We start from the raw sequence: 19,261 nt of genomic DNA, 5'->3' as shown, positions 1-19,261 counted from the left end.
TCCGATTCAATTAGTGCCCAATACCATTTTGATACTTCTTTTTTAAATGCTGTTTCATTCATTATCTCTGATTCTAGGTTTTCCGGATCTGAGGCTCCCTTCGGAATAGTACTTACCCAGCTACTCAGTTGATAATATTTAAACTTCGAGATTTTCCGATCTGTGATTATTTGCAAATGATCCCATGATAATAAGGAGTTTCCAGACAGAAGTTGTCCCCATTTTTCAATTCCAGCTTGTCTAAGTGGATTTGATAAAGAGTCCTTTAAGCAGTCTGGGGTGCCTGGGGAGTCCCATATTGGAGCCATACTACTGTAATATGGAATCTTTGTGACAGATCTTATTTGATTCCAAATCTTAACGGCATTATTCAGAACCTTTAATTTAACTTTTTTGAAAAATTTTGGATGACCAAACTTGAAGAGGAAATGATCTTCACCATTTGTTAAGTATTGCAAGTATATTGGATATGCTTGATGTGCCTTTAGTAAAGCTCTGACATTTTTAAATTGGAAGGATCTGTAATATTCATATATATCCGGGCTTGCTATACCCCCTTGTTCCTTCTTTCTCCTGAGTTTATTCCATGAGATTCTTGTACTCTTTGATGACCAAATGAAGCTAGATATTTCTCCTTGTATTTTTTTCAGGGCTTCCTTTTTAAATTCTAGTGGAATGTTATTAAAAAGATAAGTGAATTTTGGAATTATTGACATTTTAATTATATTGGATTTGCCTAAGAAGCTTAGCGGCAGGCCTGACCAGATTTTAAGGAGCTTTTTCATTTCGTTCGTGACTAGGTTTAGATTTATTTCTGCTAGTTTTCCAAGGTCTTGTGTTATAGTGATTCCTAAATATTTCATTTTATCCTTCAAGAGGGGTGAATTTAATTGTGAGTTCCACCTCATTACCTCCGTTTTGTCAATATTTAACAGATACCCTGAAACTTTGCTGAATTTGTTCATTTCCTCATCAATCGCCAGTTTAGAGAAATTATAGTTGTCCGTGAACACCATTAGGTCATCTGCGTAGAGTGCTACTTTCCTTGTCCAATTTGAGTATCTAAAAGGTGTGATATTAGTTTGTTTTCTGATAGAGCATGCCAGGGGTTCAATATATAAATTAAAAAGTAGTGGAGATAAGGGACATCCTTGCCGTGTGCCTCTCTGGATCTCAATATTATCCGTAAGATTACCATTAACTGCTACCTTCGCTCTTGGGCTCTGTTGGACTTAGATTACCCAAGCCTACATATGGTAGCTTGGCACAGTAGTGGTCTACAGCTAACTCAAGGCGTTGGCTAAGTACTTACAAGCTTTACCCACAGTAACACAGTGATGAACCACTAAAATAAAGACACAACACCTCTGTTTGGAAAAATACCGTTACCTTTTATAAAAATAATATGTTCTTCTGTTATGCTTTTTAGTCAGGGATGAAAGACAATCAAATTACACCTTTTACATGAAATACAAATCACACTTCCATATTTTTCCTGTACAGAATTTAAGAATCAAAGGTACAATTAAGGTTTAGAATTATTCAGGTCACAATACACTTCACTAGAACTTTACAGAAAGGAAAATGCAGCCTGACAGTGCAATATATATTTAAAGACTCATTAGTAGGTACATTACCCCACAGCTCTTAAGCACTGCTCAACTCTGACCTGGGTGTAGTTCTTCACTGCATCACCAACCCGCAATGTGACTAAAAGGGGAGACACAACAATATTAACCAGGTTCCTCTCACTCTAATTTAAAGGCTCAATTTGGTGAAAGGAGATCTATTCCTTCAATTTACCAAGAACCTACAAAGGATACTCCCCCAGGAACCCTGAAGTTCCCTACACCGCTTCCTCCTCTATGCTCCAGTTACTCTTGGGACACTGTAGTTATTCTTAGGCTGAACACAAGCCCGTTTTCCTCACTTAGGCTCCCTGGTGCAGTTCAGTCTAGGTCTCAGTTGTAGCCCCACTGTCTTGTTTCATTCACCTGGCTCTGCCGCCTCCCGTTCCCACACTACCCGGCTTACTTGTGAGGTTGGGGGCGTGTCGCGGGTGTTTCCTCCACACGCGCTGGAGCCCGGTAACAGACGGGCTGAAGGGGGAAGGCAGGGAAGGCTTTCCCCGACCCAGGGCTCCCTACCGCGTCGTCCGCTGTGGCGCTTCTGCCTCCTCTGAGGGGATCGTCCTCCTGGCGCTCCGGCGCGGCGCTCCTCAGCTGGCGCGATGACTTCCCTTCCGCTGGCACTACTCGGCGGAGCATGCGCGGAAGCGCTCGTTCCTCTTCCGTCTCGGCGCACCTGCTCCCAGGAAGGACGCTGATCTCCACAGGGACGCTGCTTGGTCTCTTCTGGGCCTGCTCGATCCTAGGCCCCTCCTGCTTCACAAAAGCGTTCACTCGCCGGTCATGCGCGGAAGCGCCTACCTCTTCGTGTGACGCGGCCGGTGCCCCCGGGGTCCCGACGCCGATCGGAGCAGCGCCACTGCTTCTCCTCAGGCACTTCTCACTCCGGCTCCACAGGAAGGATGTGCACACACGGCGTCTTCGACCTTCAGGGCGCTAAGGTGCCACAGACGCCCACCTTCACCACAGCTACTCCACAACACCGGTGAGCACAGCGCTGGGTATTGACAGGCAGGAATACCCCCAATTAAGGGTGCTCTGAGTGGTTTTACTTGGGCACTGTGATAAAAGGTTCTTCTTCCTCCAGTAACTCGATTTCCTTGACAGTAGTTGTTGTCTTGAGAGAGGGATCGGTCAAAGGTTGAAGGGGGAACAATCCTCTGAAGTAACTGTCAGCCTCAGTGACAAACTAGCTGCTCTCAGTGTGTCCACCTCCTCTCACCACTGCCTCACTCCTCTACTCTGGGGTCAGCACAAAATGGCTGCTGGTCACTGGCCTTATATAGGGTGGCCTGAGACCTGCATAAGTCTCTAGTTAATTCCAGAAAGTTCCCTAATGTTATCCTATGGACCTGTCCTCCAGTAGTGTCCGTTATGGCAGTTGGTGGACACCATTTTAGGTCTCTGGAGATCCCTAGATTTTCAAGGGGGTGACTAGGCCTCACAAGTTATGAGGGAAAAATGGCGTCATCGCCAAGGAACACCTAGCCCCCTGACAGCATTAAAAATTCCTGATGGACACATGTAAAAATAAAAATAGAAACTCTGGGAGGCTAAGGGGGACAAAAATAAATCATGATGGTTAGAGTCTTCCCAGAAGCAGACAGGTCTAACACGCGTCCCCCCCAGCTGAAAGTGGGGAGAACTACCCAACCCCTTGGGAGTCCTCATCACTAAGGCGGAAATACCTGGATAGACCGTCTGCGTTGGCATGGTCTGCCCCAGGTCGGTGTTCCACCCTAAAGTCCATTCCCTGTAGGGAGATGGACCACCTTAGCAACTTGGGATTCTCCCCCTTCATTTGCATCAGCCAACGAAGGGGGCGATGGTCAGTCTGAACTAGGAAGTGCGAACCAAACAGGTATGGTCGCAGCTTCTTCAGAGCCCAGACCACCGCAAAGGCTTCTCTCTCAATTGTACTCCACCTCCTTTCCCTGGGGAGTAGTCTCCTGGACAGGAAGACCACAGGTTGATCCAAGCCCTCATCATTTAGCTGCGATAACACTGCCCCAATGCCATGTTCTGACGCATCTGTTTGGACAATGAATTCTCTAGCAAAATCAGGGGCCTTGAGAATGGGAGCGGAACACAATGCTTGTTTCAAGGTCATGAAGGCTCGCTGGCAAGCCTCCGTCCAGACTACCCGTCGGGGTTGCTTCTTGGAAGTAAGCTCAGTGAGGGGGGCCACGATAGTGCCATACCCCTTCACGAAGCGACGGTAGTATCCAGTGAGGCCCAGGAAGGCTCGGACCTCTGTTTGAGTCTTGGGGGGCTCCCAGGCGATGATAGCCTCAATCTTTGCCTGGAGGGGCTGCACCGTCCCTCTGCCCACCAAGTGACCTAGGTACACCACCGACCCCTGTCCGATCTGACACTTGCTGGCCTTGATTGTCAATCCAGCCTGCTGCAGGGCATGAAGAACAGCTTGCAGATGCTGCAAATGGTCCTCCCAGCTGCTACTGAAGACAGCAATGTCGTCCAGGTATGCAGCAGAAAAAGCTTCCATCCCAGAAAGGACCCTGTTCACCAGCCGCTGAAAAGTGGCAGGGGCATTCTTGAGCCCAAAGGGCATCACACGAAATTGGTAGTGTCCCTCAGGTGTAGAGAAGGCTGACCTTTCCTTCGCCTCCTCGGTAAGGGAAATCTGCCAGTACCCTGAAGTTAGGTCAAAGGTACTTAAGTATTGAGCAGCTCCCAGCCGGTCAATCAGCTCATCCGCCCGTGGGATAGGATGGGCGTCAGTTTTGGTCACTGAGTTCAAGCCTCGGTAGTCCACACAGAATCTCAATTCAGGTGTGGTGCCTGGTGGGGCAGCTTTTGGTACCAAAACCACCGGGCTAGACCAAGGGCTTCCAGAAGGTTCAATTACTCCCAGTTCCAGCATCTTGGCGACTTCACCCTTGATGCTGGCCTTCACCTTGTCCGACAGCCGGTAGATTTTAGACTTCACAGGTGGGCTGTCTCCTGTGTCCACGTCATGGGTACACAGGTGGGTCCTACCCGGGACAAGGGAGAACAGAGAAGCAAATTGCTCCAGGATCTGGCGGCAATCACTCTGCTGTTCAGGAGTTAGGGATGGCGAGAGAATTACTCCCTCCACCGACCCATCCTTTTCTTGGGACGAGAGAAGATCAGGGAGAGGTTCGCTTTCTTCTTCCTCTGCTCCATCGGTTACCATCATCAAGACAACCGCGGGCCTCTCATGGTGTGGCTTGAGGCGATTGGCATGCAGCACCCTGTGGGGCTGCCTCGGGGCCTTAAGATCCACCAAGTAGGTGGACTTCCCCTTCTTTTCCAACACCTCAAAGGGGCCTGTCCAACGGTCCTGGAGGGCATTTAGCTCTCCAGGTTCCATCACCCACACTTTCTGTCCAGGCTCCAGTTCCACTGGGTGAGCGTTGTGGTCATACCACTCTTTCATTACTGCTTGGCTGGCCTCCAAGTTGTCTGAAGCCTGCTTCCACAACTTAGCCATTTGGCTCCGGAAGGCCAGCATGTAGCTCACCACGTCCTGGGGAAGCTTTCTGGGAGTCCGTTCCCATCCGTCTTTCACCAGGCTGAGAGGTCCCCGTACAGGGTGCCCGTACAAAAGTTCAAAGGGGCTGAAGCCCACTCCCTTTTGCGGCACTTCCCTGTAAGAAAACAAGAGACAGGGTAGGAGGATGTCCCATTTCCTCCGCAGGCTCTCAGGTAGACTCCGTATCATACCTTTCAAGGTTTTGTTAAACCTTTCCACAAGACCATTGGTTTGTGGGTGATAAGGAGTGGTAAACCGATAGGTAACTCCGCACTCCTTCCACATAGCCCGCATGTATGCTGAAAGGAAGTTAGTCCCCCTGTCGGACACAACCTCCTTGGGGAAACCCACTCGGGTAAAGATCCCCATTAGGGCCCTTGCCACCACAGGTGCAGTGATGGTCCTCAGAGGTATTGCCTCTGGGTACCGTGTGGCATGATCCACCAAGACCAGTATGAACCGGTGACCAGCTGAAGTTGGTGGATCCAATGGCCCCACAATGTCGATGCCCACCCTCTCAAAGGGGGTGCTAACGACAGGTAGTGGTTCCAGGGGAGCTTTAAGCTTCACTCCTGTTTTCCCACTAGCTTGGCAGGACACACACGTCCGACAATAGGTATCAGACGCCACTTTCATTCGAGGCCAGTAGAAGTGGGGGACAAGCCGGGCAAAGGTCTTGTCCTGCCCTAGATGTCCTGCCAATGGTATCTCATGAGCCAGTTCCAGTAGAAAGGCTCTAAAGCATTGAGGGACCACCAAGGCTCTGGCTGAACCGTGGCCAGGTGCCTTGGGCTCACTGTAGAGGAGTCCATCCTCCCAGTAAATCCGGTAGCTCCCTTCAATGTTTCCTGCTGCCTGGGCGTTGGCCTGTTGCCGCAGCCCCTCGAGAGTAGGACACTCTTTCTGAGCTTTGCAGAACTCTTCCCGGGTAGGACCTCCCTCCACATGCCATTCAGTAGGGATGGGTAGGTTCTCCAGGGAAGCAACACTCTCCCCTGTGGACTCCAGATCCACCTCCGCAGGTGGTCCAGCTGTCTCACGAGGTGGAGGTGTCGAGGCAGGGTCCTCCGGCCTCTTGTCCTTCTCCTCTCTGGCAGCCGGCTGGGCCATTGTTCCAGGCTCCAGCGTAAGCAAACTTCCCCTTCGGGCAGTCGCTGACCTTGTGCTGACACAAGTCCAGTCAGGGGGTCCCAGCATCGCAGAGTGAGTCTGGTACTCCACCCTCCTCCAAGCATTGTGCTCCATATCATTCCCTAACAGGCAGTCAACAGGCACGGCAGGGCTTACGGCAACTCGAAGTGGACCTGCAACCCCTCCCCACTCAAAGGGAACCTCAGCCACAGGGTAGTGGCCCAATCTGCCGTCAGCCATTACGGCGGGATGGAGTACATCTGGGATGACCTGCTCTGGAGACACCAGCTGACTCCTTACCATAGTCATGCTGGCTCCTGTGTCTCTCAGAGCCTCCCCTCTACGGCCATTGATGGTGACCCACTGCTCATACTTAATAGTATTGGAGGGCAGCTGGGTCTTGGGAACCATCTCCTTATCTCCCAGGGACACTAAGGTGACACCCGCCCGCTCCCCTCCATTAACCAAAGGCATCTCCTCCCCGAGCACTACACTAGTGATTCCCGGGGCTTTTCCTCCAGTGGTAGGGGGTGGTCTTTTTGGGCATCTCACATCTCCTTTATAGTGTCCCACACCACCACACTCAAAACAATGAACAACCCTTGGCTGCTGGCTTTGGCCAGGGGTAGGGTTGCGAGGGGGGTTACTCTTGGGGATGAATCCTCTGCCCCTTCCTTGCGAAGTATTTTGTGGCCCTTTTGAGAACTCCCTCTTAGTTTCCCCTCCCTCTTTCTTCTGGGGGACGCCCTGTCCTTGTTTCTGGGAATTCCCTCCAGTCCCCTTAGTCGACACCCGGGTACTAACCCAGATGTCCGCCTCCTCAGCAAGCTTCCTGGGACTGGTCAGCTTGCTGTCCACCAGATGCTGTCTTAGCTCGGGAAGACACTTCTCGAGTAGGTGTTCCTTGAGTATGAGGTCATATAGTCCCTCATAGTCTCCTACTTCGCTGCCTCTTACCCAACCCTCCAGGGCCTTCCTGGAGTAGTCCAAGAAATCTACCCAGTTTTGTGTGCCCAGCTTGTAGCTGCCCCGGAATTTTTGTCTATATTTCTCAGGGGTCAACCCAAACTTCTTGAGCAGCGCTGATTTCATAGCCGGATAGTAGGTCTGTTCACTCTGGTCAAGGGCCAACAAAGTATCCCTGCCAGTGGGGGGCATGTATTTGTATAACCCACCTCCCCAGTGGACTTCCAGAATTCCATGGGCCCTCAGCGAGACCTCGTAGGCGGCTAGCCATTTAGCAATGTCGTCACTGGGTACATAACAAGCCATAATATCTTTGGGTAGGTACGGTCTAGGTTCTCTGGTGTTGGTTTGGTTATCGCTGCCACCATTCTCTGGTTTGGGGGTACGTAAATTCAGGGCTTGCAAATCCATCTCTTTGATGGTCCGCTCATGCTCCAACCTCTTTTCCTCCCTCACCATGTCCATCCTGGCTAGTTCTATTCTCATCCTCCTCTCCTCCCTCCTGTCTTCTAACTCGGCGTCGGTCAGGCCCCTCTCTGACACACTACTGCCCACTCTAGAAGGTGTTCTAGGACCTGTTACAAGGTTCTCCCCTCCCGCCTGGTACAGTGTTGCGGTCTCCAGGACAGTGTCCTTATCACTCCCTTCAGGATCTACCTCCTCCCCGGAATGAGCCTCTACCCATGCCCGGATACTGGTCAGCAGCTCTACTTTTCTGGCGCCTTTCTTGAAAAACACCCCCTGCTGCTGACACCATTCCTTCAATTGGGGCACAGTATAATTGTCTAGCTCTTCCACATTTATCTCCATTTCTATTTGAAGTATAAAATGCTACACAGGAGAAATCCACAGAGTGACCTGAGGTCAACCTCCACCCACCGCCAGAAGTCAATTTAGAAAAACCAAAAATGTAAATTAGGAGGGCCGCAGGGAGAAAACTCCAGGTGGGGTCTCGTGGTTGGCACTGCGTTACTAATAAGTAAGTGTAAGTACAAATCCGCTATCCCACCGCTGAAACACCAATTATGTTGGACTTAGATTACCCAAGCCTACATATGGTAGCTTGGCACAGTAGTGGTCTACAGCTAACTCAAGGCGTTGGCTAAGTACTTACAAGCTTTACCCACAGTAACACAGTGATGAACCACTAAAATAAAGACACAACACCTCTGTTTGGAAAAATACCGTTACCTTTTATAAAAATAATATGTTCTTCTGTTATGCTTTTTAGTCAGGGATGAAAGACAATCAAATTACACCTTTTACATGAAATACAAATCACACTTCCATATTTTTCCTGTACAGAATTTAAGAATCAAAGGTACAATTAAGGTTTAGAATTATTCAGGTCACAATACACTTCACTAGAACTTTACAGAAAGGAAAATGCAGCCTGACAGTGCAATATATATTTAAAGACTCATTAGTAGGTACATTACCCCACAGCTCTTAAGCACTGCTCAACTCTGACCTGGGTGTAGTTCTTCACTGCATCACCAACCCGCAATGTGACTAAAAGGGGAGACACAACAATATTAACCAGGTTCCTCTCACTCTAATTTAAAGGCTCAATTTGGTGAAAGGAGATCTATTCCTTCAATTTACCAAGAACCTACAAAGGATACTCCCCCAGGAACCCTGAAGTTCCCTACACCGCTTCCTCCTCTATGCTCCAGTTACTCTTGGGACACTGTAGTTATTCTTAGGCTGAACACAAGCCCGTTTTCCTCACTTAGGCTCCCTGGTGCAGTTCAGTCTAGGTCTCAGTTGTAGCCCCACTGTCTTGTTTCATTCACCTGGCTCTGCCGCCTCCCGTTCCCACACTACCCGGCTTACTTGTGAGGTTGGGGGCGTGTCGCGGGTGTTTCCTCCACACGCGCTGGAGCCCGGTAACAGACGGGCTGAAGGGGGAAGGCAGGGAAGGCTTTCCCCGACCCAGGGCTCCCTACCGCGTCGTCCGCTGTGGCGCTTCTGCCTCCTCTGAGGGGATCGTCCTCCTGGCGCTCCGGCGCGGCGCTCCTCAGCTGGCGCGATGACTTCCCTTCCGCTGGCACTACTCGGCGGAGCATGCGCGGAAGCGCTCGTTCCTCTTCCGTCTCGGCGCACCTGCTCCCAGGAAGGACGCTGATCTCCACAGGGACGCTGCTTGGTCTCTTCTGGGCCTGCTCGATCCTAGGCCCCTCCTGCTTCACAAAAGCGTTCACTCGCCGGTCATGCGCGGAAGCGCCTACCTCTTCGTGTGACGCGGCCGGTGCCCCCGGGGTCCCGACGCCGATCGGAGCAGCGCCACTGCTTCTCCTCAGGCACTTCTCACTCCGGCTCCACAGGAAGGATGTGCACACACGGCGTCTTCGACCTTCAGGGCGCTAAGGTGCCACAGACGCCCACCTTCACCACAGCTACTCCACAACACCGGTGAGCACAGCGCTGGGTATTGACAGGCAGGAATACCCCCAATTAAGGGTGCTCTGAGTGGTTTTACTTGGGCACTGTGATAAAAGGTTCTTCTTCCTCCAGTAACTCGATTTCCTTGACAGTAGTTGTTGTCTTGAGAGAGGGATCGGTCAAAGGTTGAAGGGGGAACAATCCTCTGAAGTAACTGTCAGCCTCAGTGACAAACTAGCTGCTCTCAGTGTGTCCACCTCCTCTCACCACTGCCTCACTCCTCTACTCTGGGGTCAGCACAAAATGGCTGCTGGTCACTGGCCTTATATAGGGTGGCCTGAGACCTGCATAAGTCTCTAGTTAATTCCAGAAAGTTCCCTAATGTTATCCTATGGACCTGTCCTCCAGTAGTGTCCGTTATGGCAGTTGGTGGACACCATTTTAGGTCTCTGGAGATCCCTAGATTTTCAAGGGGGTGACTAGGCCTCACAAGTTATGAGGGAAAAATGGCGTCATCGCCAAGGAACACCTAGCCCCCTGACAGCATTAAAAATTCCTGATGGACACATGTAAAAATAAAAATAGAAACTCTGGGAGGCTAAGGGGGACAAAAATAAATCATGATGGTTAGAGTCTTCCCAGAAGCAGACAGGTCTAACAGGCTCGAATATATTTCACTTACCATGTGGATAAAGTAAATCCCAAGCTTACTTTTCTCTATGATTTTATTTAGAAAAGCCCAGTTGACACGGTCGAAAGCTTTAGCAGCGTCATATGTGATAATTGTAAGAGGAAGCTTTTCATATACAGCTATGTCGATTGTTGCTATTAATTCATGTGTGATTTCCTGAATCTGTCTGCCCTTTATAAAACCCTTTTGGTCCGTATCAATTAATTTGGCCATAACCTTAGATACCCTTTTCGCTATTATATTCATAAAAAGCTTATAATCGCAATTAAGGAGCGATATTGGCCTGTATGATGCGCAGTTCTTTGGATTTTTGCCTGGTTTTAGTAATATGCTTATCGTCGCATCATTCCATGAATCTGGGATCATTTCATGTTCCAGGTATATCTTATTCATCGTTTCAGTTAGATATTCAATTAGTGTTTCTTTTAATGCGATATAACATTCATTAGGCAACGCATCTGGACCTGCAGCTTTTCCTCTCTTTAGATGACTTATGGCGCTCCTTACTTCTTCCGATGTTATTTCGGAGTTCACAAATTTCGCTTCTTCCTCTGTCAGACTCGGGAGTTGGATCTTTTCGAGATAATTCTTAATTTCTTCATCTGTTGGATTTGTGTCTTCCTTATATATTGAAGTAAAAAAATTAGAGAATTCCTTCCTTATTGAGACATCATCTGAGAAAATGGTTGATTGATCTTGGTTATAGATGTTTAGTATATTGTTTCTGGACTGATCTGTTTTCATTTTCCAAGCTAGAAGTTTTCCACATCCTTCACCATACTCATGATTTGCTAATTTACTGTTCTCCCATTTCTCTTTGACTATATTCTCTAGATAGATTGTCAGATTCTCTTTTGAGTTATGAAGCCTTTCTTCCAGTTTTTCCTTTTGTTCTTGCGGTATATCACATTCTAAGTGTAATTCATCTTCTTTAATTTCTGGTTCCATCTTCTTAATATCCTGTTTTTTTGTTTTGTGTTTATAAGCACCCAGGCTGAGCAGTTTTCCCTCTTATTACCGCTTTGTAAGCATCCCATGTCATTCTTTTTGATGTACTAGCTACATTTTCTTGAAAATATTGTCGGGTAGTTGTTATAAGTTCCTCCACACATCGCTCGTCCCTAAGAATTGTGCGATCAACAGTCCACCTGCTGGGCATATGAGGTTGTGGAAGTGTTATATTTAACTGGACTGCAGAATGGTCCGATAGGTGTGCGGGATAGTGTTCAATACTTTTAACCTTATCTCGCAAATTTTTGTTTAATAGAAAGAAGTCTATTCTTGATTTATGTCCTAATTTTTTGTTGTGGAAGGTATATGGGTAGTTTTTTATACCTTTTAATTTCCACATGTCTTCTAACATTAAATCTTTTTTGTAGATCCCTAGCCATTCCCTCATCTTCGGTAGATTCCATTGTTTTGTTAGTGGGATTCTATCTATTTTAGGATCTTCTATGAGATTGAAATCTCCTCCCATAATAATTGGGGCTGGGTATGTTAAAAGTTCAGAGTATAGTTTTTTGAGCGGCTCAGCATCGTCCCTATTGGGGCCATAGTATCCCACAATTGTGAGAATGCGCTCTTCAATTCTGACTTTGGCAATTGCCCATCTGCCGTTGCTATCCACTTTGTCGACTTCTATTTTAGCGTTGAGAGATTTCTTTATGATAATTACTACCCCCTTTGTGTTGCACTCTTGATTTGTATGTATGCTTGCTCCAATCCAGTTTAGGTTTTTTGCTAATTGAGACCATTCTGCATTTGTTAGGTGAGTTTCTTGAAGGATAACAATTTCACTTTCTATTTCTTTCAGATATTCCATGATTCTTCTTCTTGAAGGAGTTCTAAGCCCGTTAACATTCCATGTTAGAATTTTTATTGATCTCTCTTTTACCATTTTAAGTTGTTGTTTCTTTTGAGGCAGCCCTTAACTCCCTTGCCAATCTTTTTATATTCCAATTTTGAGGATTTTTTTTTTTTCGTTTTTCCCTACTTTGCTCCCCATCCGTGTGTATTTACAATCTTGCATTTTGTGAGTTACTTTGGGTTCCCTCCCCGGGGAAGCCTCCTTTTTTCTTTTTTCAGGTGTTATTTCACCCGGTTTCGTGCTCCGTTTCTCCAGGTAGTTTCTTCTTTTGGTTTGAATGAGTAATTGCTTTTCCCAATGTATGTTCTATTATCAGTGTTCTTGTTCTTTGTCTCTGAGAACTTTTTAATTCATTCTTGTTTATAGTATATCAAGTTTTGTTCCTTCAGCTCTTGTTTTTAATAGCTTATTCCTTATTCCTTATTTAGTTTGTCAATTTCGATTTGGTCTTTTATTAACTGAATGAGGTTTTCTACCTCTTTTGGATCCCTTAAGTTGTGCATTTTATTTCGCAACATTATTCTAAGGGAGGCGGGGAATTTTAGTTGTACACTTGCTCCGAGGGTTTTTAGCTCCTGCATATATTGCCCCAACTCCCATTGCCTGTCTTGCGTAATTTTACAGATATCTGATCTGATGCGGAATGACCAGTTCATTTTGTTGAAGTTCCCAATTTTTAGACCCTCACTCAATATTTTTTCTTTCAGAGAATATGTTCTGAAATTTACCAAGATTTTCCTCGGGGTTTTCTTCTCTTTACTCTTCCTGAAAGGGTCTCTATGGACTCGTTGGATGTCCTCTGCTAAATCACAGTCTTTTGTCCAAGGAAGGAATTCTTCTAGTAGAGATATTACATAGGCCTTGATAGCTGCTCCCTCTGAGTTCTCTGGGACATTCAGAACGCGAATATTATTTCTTCTTCCTTGGTTTTCCAAAGATTCTAGTTTCTCCTTGACTATTTTATCGTTATCCTTTAAGTGTCTTATCTCTCTTTGGGTTGTGTCCACTCTTTTGCTTAGGGAGCCCAACTCGTTCTCTACTGCTGTGACTCTGACCCCTAAGTCATTTATTTTCTGGTCTAAACTTTCTACAGCTTCTTGTATTTTGTTCTGGTTTGTTTCAGAGATTGCAAATTTTTCTCATTTCCCCCATTATTTTTTCCATCATTTTGGCCAAGCACAGTTCTAGAAAGTTTCCTGTCTCACCTTTGTCTATATATTCCTGCTCAGGCTCATCTTCATGGGTCTCTTGGGACTCTTGATCATTTATGATTTCAATTTGTGGTGTGGCGCGTGTGCTTGCTTGGGCTAAAGGACCTGGTTGTGATGACAGGGTTAGTAGTGAAGGTTGTTTCATTGGAGAGGTCGCACTTGTAAATGGGTCTGGAGGAGACGCCGACTGCATATTCCCTCCTGTTAGTGTTTCCATGTCTGCAGATTCTTCCACTTCTTTTTCATAGATATGACTGGTGCTCTGATTACCTGCTGTTATATTCGAAAGCTGTACAGGAGATGTATCCGGTGTACTTTTTGTATTTGTTGAGTCGGTCGTATTATTTACTCGACCGTTGTTACCTCCCCTTACTTGTACCACTTGTTGTATTTTAAAGTATGACCTTAATGAAGGAGTAATCTTTATTTTCTTGTCTTTGGATTTCCTTGATCCTCTGCTTTTTATGCTCTCTGTCAATTCCTCTAAACGTGGGGGATTTTTCACAGATTTTTTTGTGCTTCTAGGGGTCATGCACTTTTTCTTTATCGGCAGTAATAGGCTCTGTTTGCTTAAGCTTTGGTTCCTGAGGCAATATGCTGATTTTCTTACCCCCTCTTCTGATCCCTTTTGCACAGGAAGAAGGGTTCCAGTTCCTTGTTCCTTCCTTGTTCTAGATCTTGTGAAATAATTGATGTTGGAAAGGTTTTTTTCTTTTTTGTTTTTACTACTTTTACTTTCTCCCAGTGTTAGAGTAGTGTGATTATTGTAAATATTTTCAGTGCTTTTTGCTAGTAGGTCTGTATTTTCTTGATTTTCTAGTTCAGCTACTCCTGCTTTTCCTGATTCCGTGTTCCCCCGTGTATCAGTACAACTGTAGCCTCCTTTTTCTACTACTGCAATAGGACAGAGACTTCCATTTCTCTTTTCATTCATCCAGCAGGGATTTATTAACCTTTTTACCTTTGTTTTATTCTCACTATCACAGTATCCTTTACCACACTTCTCACCAAGTGCAGACCTTTGGATGGGGTTTTCAAAAATAATAGGTGTCCAGCTCTCCCTATGCCCCACACAGGAAAGCTCTTGTTTGTCACCTCGTATTACTCCCACTCTATGCTCTGTTCTGGATCCTGTCCCCTCTATGCAATCTGTGTAGCCGTTTACTGGTGCAGCGCGATTGAGTTCTCTGCCGCTGCCTCCTCCGCTCTTGTCCCGGAAGAAGAAACCAATCTTGAGGAGTTTCCTCCTACCTTCCCTGGCTGCTTCCCGAGCCCTCTCCCACAGCCCGCCTGAGGGACCGGCTGCCGGGACTGCCTGAACCGGGACCGGGCTTTGCCGCACCAAAGTTATAATCCAGCCTGTCATGTGGTTCTTTTATTATTGCACACGCGGCTCAGCCCTTCAAAAGAACTGCGAAAATGGCACACAGCGCGTCTCTCCACCTTCGGCTGCACACTTCGAATCGCTTTGAAGCAGGTAACAGGGTAGCGGGTAACGGGTGACATTAATGGGCTCTGTGTAAACTGTTTGTTGTTTTATCTTCCGTTTATTCTGATGTTACGAGCCCATAAGACTCTATAGAGCTCAGAGACACATTAGATTCAATAATGTTTTTTTTCGCTAAAGATTTTGGTAGTCGGAAAGCATGTATGCAGCGTTTTACCTGGAGGCTTTAACGGAGCTCACGACCAGCGTCTTCAGCTGGCCGCCATCTTCCCCTACACATTCTCTCAAAGACATGCATATAAAATCTTCCTGAATTGCAATCAGTTTGAAACCACCCTCGCTCGACATGGAGCACCTGTCTGAATCAGAAAACTAGAGGGCCCTGTGACAAAATCTTCTTGGAAGAACTTCTCACATCTGTCCGTTATGATCTGCAAAGGATGAAGACTGAACTCTGCAGATTTGAAACAAGTTTTCAGTGAACTGAAGGAGGTTGGCAATAGGGTGTCCGCCATGGAGGGTCGTGAAACCGGGAGGAAGGAGGAGATTTAAATGTTGCAAAAGGAAATCATCGGTCTAAAGGAACAACACGTTGATTTACAGGCCCGTGCTAAGGACCTGGAAAATTGGCTCTATCGGAATAATATAAGTATTAGAGGAGTTCCGACCCAAGCTGAAGGAGGTGATTTAGAGAATATGTCCAGGCTCTTTTTCGTCACATCTTATGTACACAGTTCAACAACTTGACCGCGTTCACAGTGTCGGCCTCCCGAAACCAGGTAACGCTCCTCCAGTGACATTGTCTCTTGCATCCATGACTTGCAGATAAAGGAGAATATTAGCGCCTCTCGTACGCAAGCCACCCTGCCGGACTGTCTTAAAATTGGACAGGTCACACCTATCCTTAACCTCTCTTTTCCCAACAATTTTCACCCCATTTCAAGCATCCCAAGCTTAGCCAAGCTTCTGGAAAAATGTGTTCTTCAACAACTCTGCCATCACATTGACCAGCACCAATTCCTTGACCACTGCCAATCTGGTTTCAGACCAGGTCACAGTACTGAAACTGCCATGGTCCACATTGTCGACTATGCTCTACGCTTTCTCGATCATAATGAATCCTGTCTTCTAATCCTTCTTGACCTATCAGCAGTATTTGAGACAGTCAAACATGAAATCCTCCTGTACCTCTTAAAACGGGTCTCTTTGATACTGTTGTGAAATGGGTCTGCCCATTCCTACAAAACAGATCTCAACGAGTCCTAATCAATCATTAGGACGCCGGTCACTATCTGCATTCCCCAAAGTTCTTCACTTTCCCCCACCCTGTTTAATCTTTACATGGAACCCCTGACTGAAATCCTCAAACACTCTAGCGTTTCCTACCGTATGTACGATGATGATATGCAATTGTACATAAAGATTACCTCCCATTACGAAATCAGCAATCTCAATAACATCTTGTAGTATTCTGTGTTTGTGCCTCTTTGGCACTGGTAGTTGGAACCCTGAGTGTTGGGAGTTCTGAGGCTGGGAGTGGAATGCTGACAGTTTGTCAGTTGGATGCTCGCACTATGTTCCTGTCGCTGTGCTGCTCTTGAGCTGAATAGAGCTATTCTCAAGCTTCCTGTGTCTATGAACATTCATTAACACTACAGAAATGATGGCGACGATGCTCAAGAGCATGAAACGGACCTGCAGTCTCACCTCGTAAATATTGCTGTCTCGAGAGAGAAGGTCGGAGTGTCTCAGCGCCGGCGAGGAGGAGGAATCGCAGTTTGGGCGAGGAGCTGAACCCCACGTGAGGAATCTGTCCAGAGCGGCGCAAACGACGACGGACACTGCCAGATAAGTGTTCCGTTTTGTTGTACTTGCACTGCGCGTCCATTTGAAGGGCGGAGAACTGCTGCGCAACGGTCGTGGTTGGCGCTGAGTGGAGCGTGTGGTTGGCAGCGTTAGCCACGTTGCTTACGTCCTGTCGGCCATTTCGAGCAGAGCCTTCATTCGTCAATGACGTCTGTGGTTGGCAACGCTGGACCACGCACGCAGCGGCCATTTTGACTATACTAATTATACGTGATTGGCAAACCTTTTTTTTTTTCACGTTTAAATTACAAATACTGTTGTGCGCTACACGCTGTGGGGCAAGGATCAATAAAAAAAAAAAAACGCTTTCCTCCATAACGCTTTGCTGTTACTCGAACAGCGGGTAGAATCAAAAGGAAAATAAATAAAAGAACTTTCATAAGTTAACATTGTTTTTTTTTCAATTGGCACAGCGACATCACAAAACGTATTTTTTTTTTTTCCTTTTCACTCAATTTTCTTTTTCTCGCCATGCAGTCAGTTTCGCCTCCACCTCCTTTCCTGGAGACACCAGGGAATCCACCGATAATTTGGAGGAAGTGGTTTGACGCTTTCGAGACCTATCTAGGTGCCATAGGCGCTTGTAGATATCGCGCAGAAAGGAAGAAGTGTCTTCTATTGCATTCTTTGGGTTTCGAAGGGAGGGAAATCTTTAAACACTTACCTCCTATTGCGAGAAACAACGAAGATGACATCGATGAGTATGTTGAGACAAGGATGAAATTGGAATTGAGGTTTGACGTAAAACCAAGTCTCGTTGTGATCAGACATAAGTTTTTCAAAAGGGACCAACTCCCAGGCGAAGATGTGGAAACCTATGTTTCCATTCTGAGACAATTGAGTGCAGAGTGCGAGTTTGAAGGATTCAGAGAACAATTGATTAGGGATCAGTACATCTGCAAGTGCACTGACAAGTCGATCCAACAGAAGTTGCTTACGTTAGGGAATCCTACTCTGGAAGAAATGATCCGCACAGCCAAAAGTATTGAATTATCGAAGAAAGAGGTTAAAGAACTTGAAAGAAAGAACAAAGAGACTGTCTCCATTGTGAGGTCCAAGGAGAACAGAGAAACCAGAACTAGTCCTGGTCAACAACCTTTTGAGAAGAACTATCCTCCCAATCCACAACGCAACAAAAGAAATTTGTTTTCTAGGCGTGACATTTGTTATAGATGTGGGAATCCTTCCCATAATAAGGATAATAAGTTCTGTCCGGCTAGGAGTGCTACTTGTCGCACCTGTGGGAAGTATAGTCATTTTGCAAAAATTTGCCAAAATCCAAGGCAGGGAAATTTGAGTTTTGTCAATAGGTCACAGAGTCAAGTTAACGCTACTGGGGTAGGAAGTGTTGCAGAATGCTATGAAAACACCAGCAGGGGGCAAGATCCCATTAATACCATCCAAGATGACCTTAGGGATATGGTTGTTGTGGTTCGTGAGGGGGAGAATCCCATTGATGTGCCTACCAAAGTCGACAAAGACATGGTCATAGCTGTGCGTGATGATGGTGTCATTGTCGGAGATCCTTCGGATTGTGTTGATCCTTATGAAAATTTTGGTGTAGGTGATAAAATCATTTCTTTATTAGTAGATTCAGGTGCAAGGGTCACTATGATCACCCAAGAGCTATTTAATGAGACTTGGCCAGGAAGGAAACTAGAACCTCCCGACAGAGCTCCTGTATCCTTTGAGGGGCGCAGAATAGCATTGGATGGGTATTTTGAGGATGTTATTCAGTTCAGGGGGAGGAAAATTTTTGGGAAAATTTATGTGGCTATCAAGGGTCTTAATATTTTGGGTTGGTTCCATGGCGGATTGTTTCGGTTAGTCTTAAGACCAGGTGCCAAAGAACAGGTTGGGATGGAAGAGGATGGTTTTATTTTAGAGAGTTTAGCAGTTATAGAAACTGATGACTATGTTGTAGGTTTGGCTAAAAAGTTTCCTTCTGTTTTCAGTAAAGAGCTTGGAACGATTAAAGATTTCAAACACGAAATCAGAGTAAAGGAGGGAGCCATTCCTGTCAAGCATAAAGTCAGGGGTGTCCCTTTTAGTGTCAGAGAGAGTCTTGAAAAGGAACTTATGGATTTGTGCAAAAAGGGAATTATCGAACCTATCGAGTCATCGTTGTGGTTGTCTCCCCTTGTTGTTGCTAGGAAAAGGAATGGAGATTTGCGTGTCTGTGTTGACTTACGCAGCCTTAACAGAAACATCTGGGTTGACTCGCACCCTTTACCTAAGATCACTGATTTACTGTCTCTTACCAGGGGTGCTAGGTGGTTCACCAAGTTGGATCTAGCATCTGCATATCACCAGGTGGTGTTGAGCGAGTCCTCTAGGCATTTAACTGCTTTCGTTTCGCCTTTTGGCAGCTTTCAATACTGTAGGATGCCATTTGGTCTTGCCTCGGCGGCAGCAGTTTTTCAGAGGTTAATGAGTCAAATGTTCAAGGACACTCCCGGAGTAATCGTTTTCCAAGACGATGTCTTAATTTTTGGGCAAAGCAAAGGGGAACATGATGTTTCTTTAAATCAAGTGTTAGGCATTATGCAAAG

At 46.4% G+C, this 19,261-nt stretch overlaps 1 protein-coding gene across 1 annotated transcript in view; it reads left to right on the top strand.

Annotated features, from left to right (window-relative positions):
• The window catches only part of LOC147706672 (uncharacterized), a 447,784-nt gene that overhangs the window by 209,145 nt on the left and 219,378 nt on the right, over positions 1 to 19,261 (top strand). The window contains exons 6-7 of the mRNA XM_086925259.1: positions 16,502 to 16,553; positions 17,187 to 19,089. Coding sequence (XP_086781385.1) covers positions 16,502 to 16,553; positions 17,187 to 19,089 — 1,955 coding nt within the window. The remainder of the gene's footprint in view (positions 1 to 16,501; positions 16,554 to 17,186; positions 19,090 to 19,261) is intronic.

This window comes from Lissotriton vulgaris, chromosome 6 (assembly GCF_964263255.1).
Source record: "Lissotriton vulgaris chromosome 6, aLisVul1.2, whole genome shotgun sequence".
In the NCBI taxonomy this organism is placed as follows: Eukaryota; Metazoa; Chordata; class Amphibia; order Caudata; family Salamandridae; genus Lissotriton; species Lissotriton vulgaris.
Note: the sequence above shows the minus strand (reverse complement) of the source record. Positions and strands in the feature narration are given on the sequence as shown.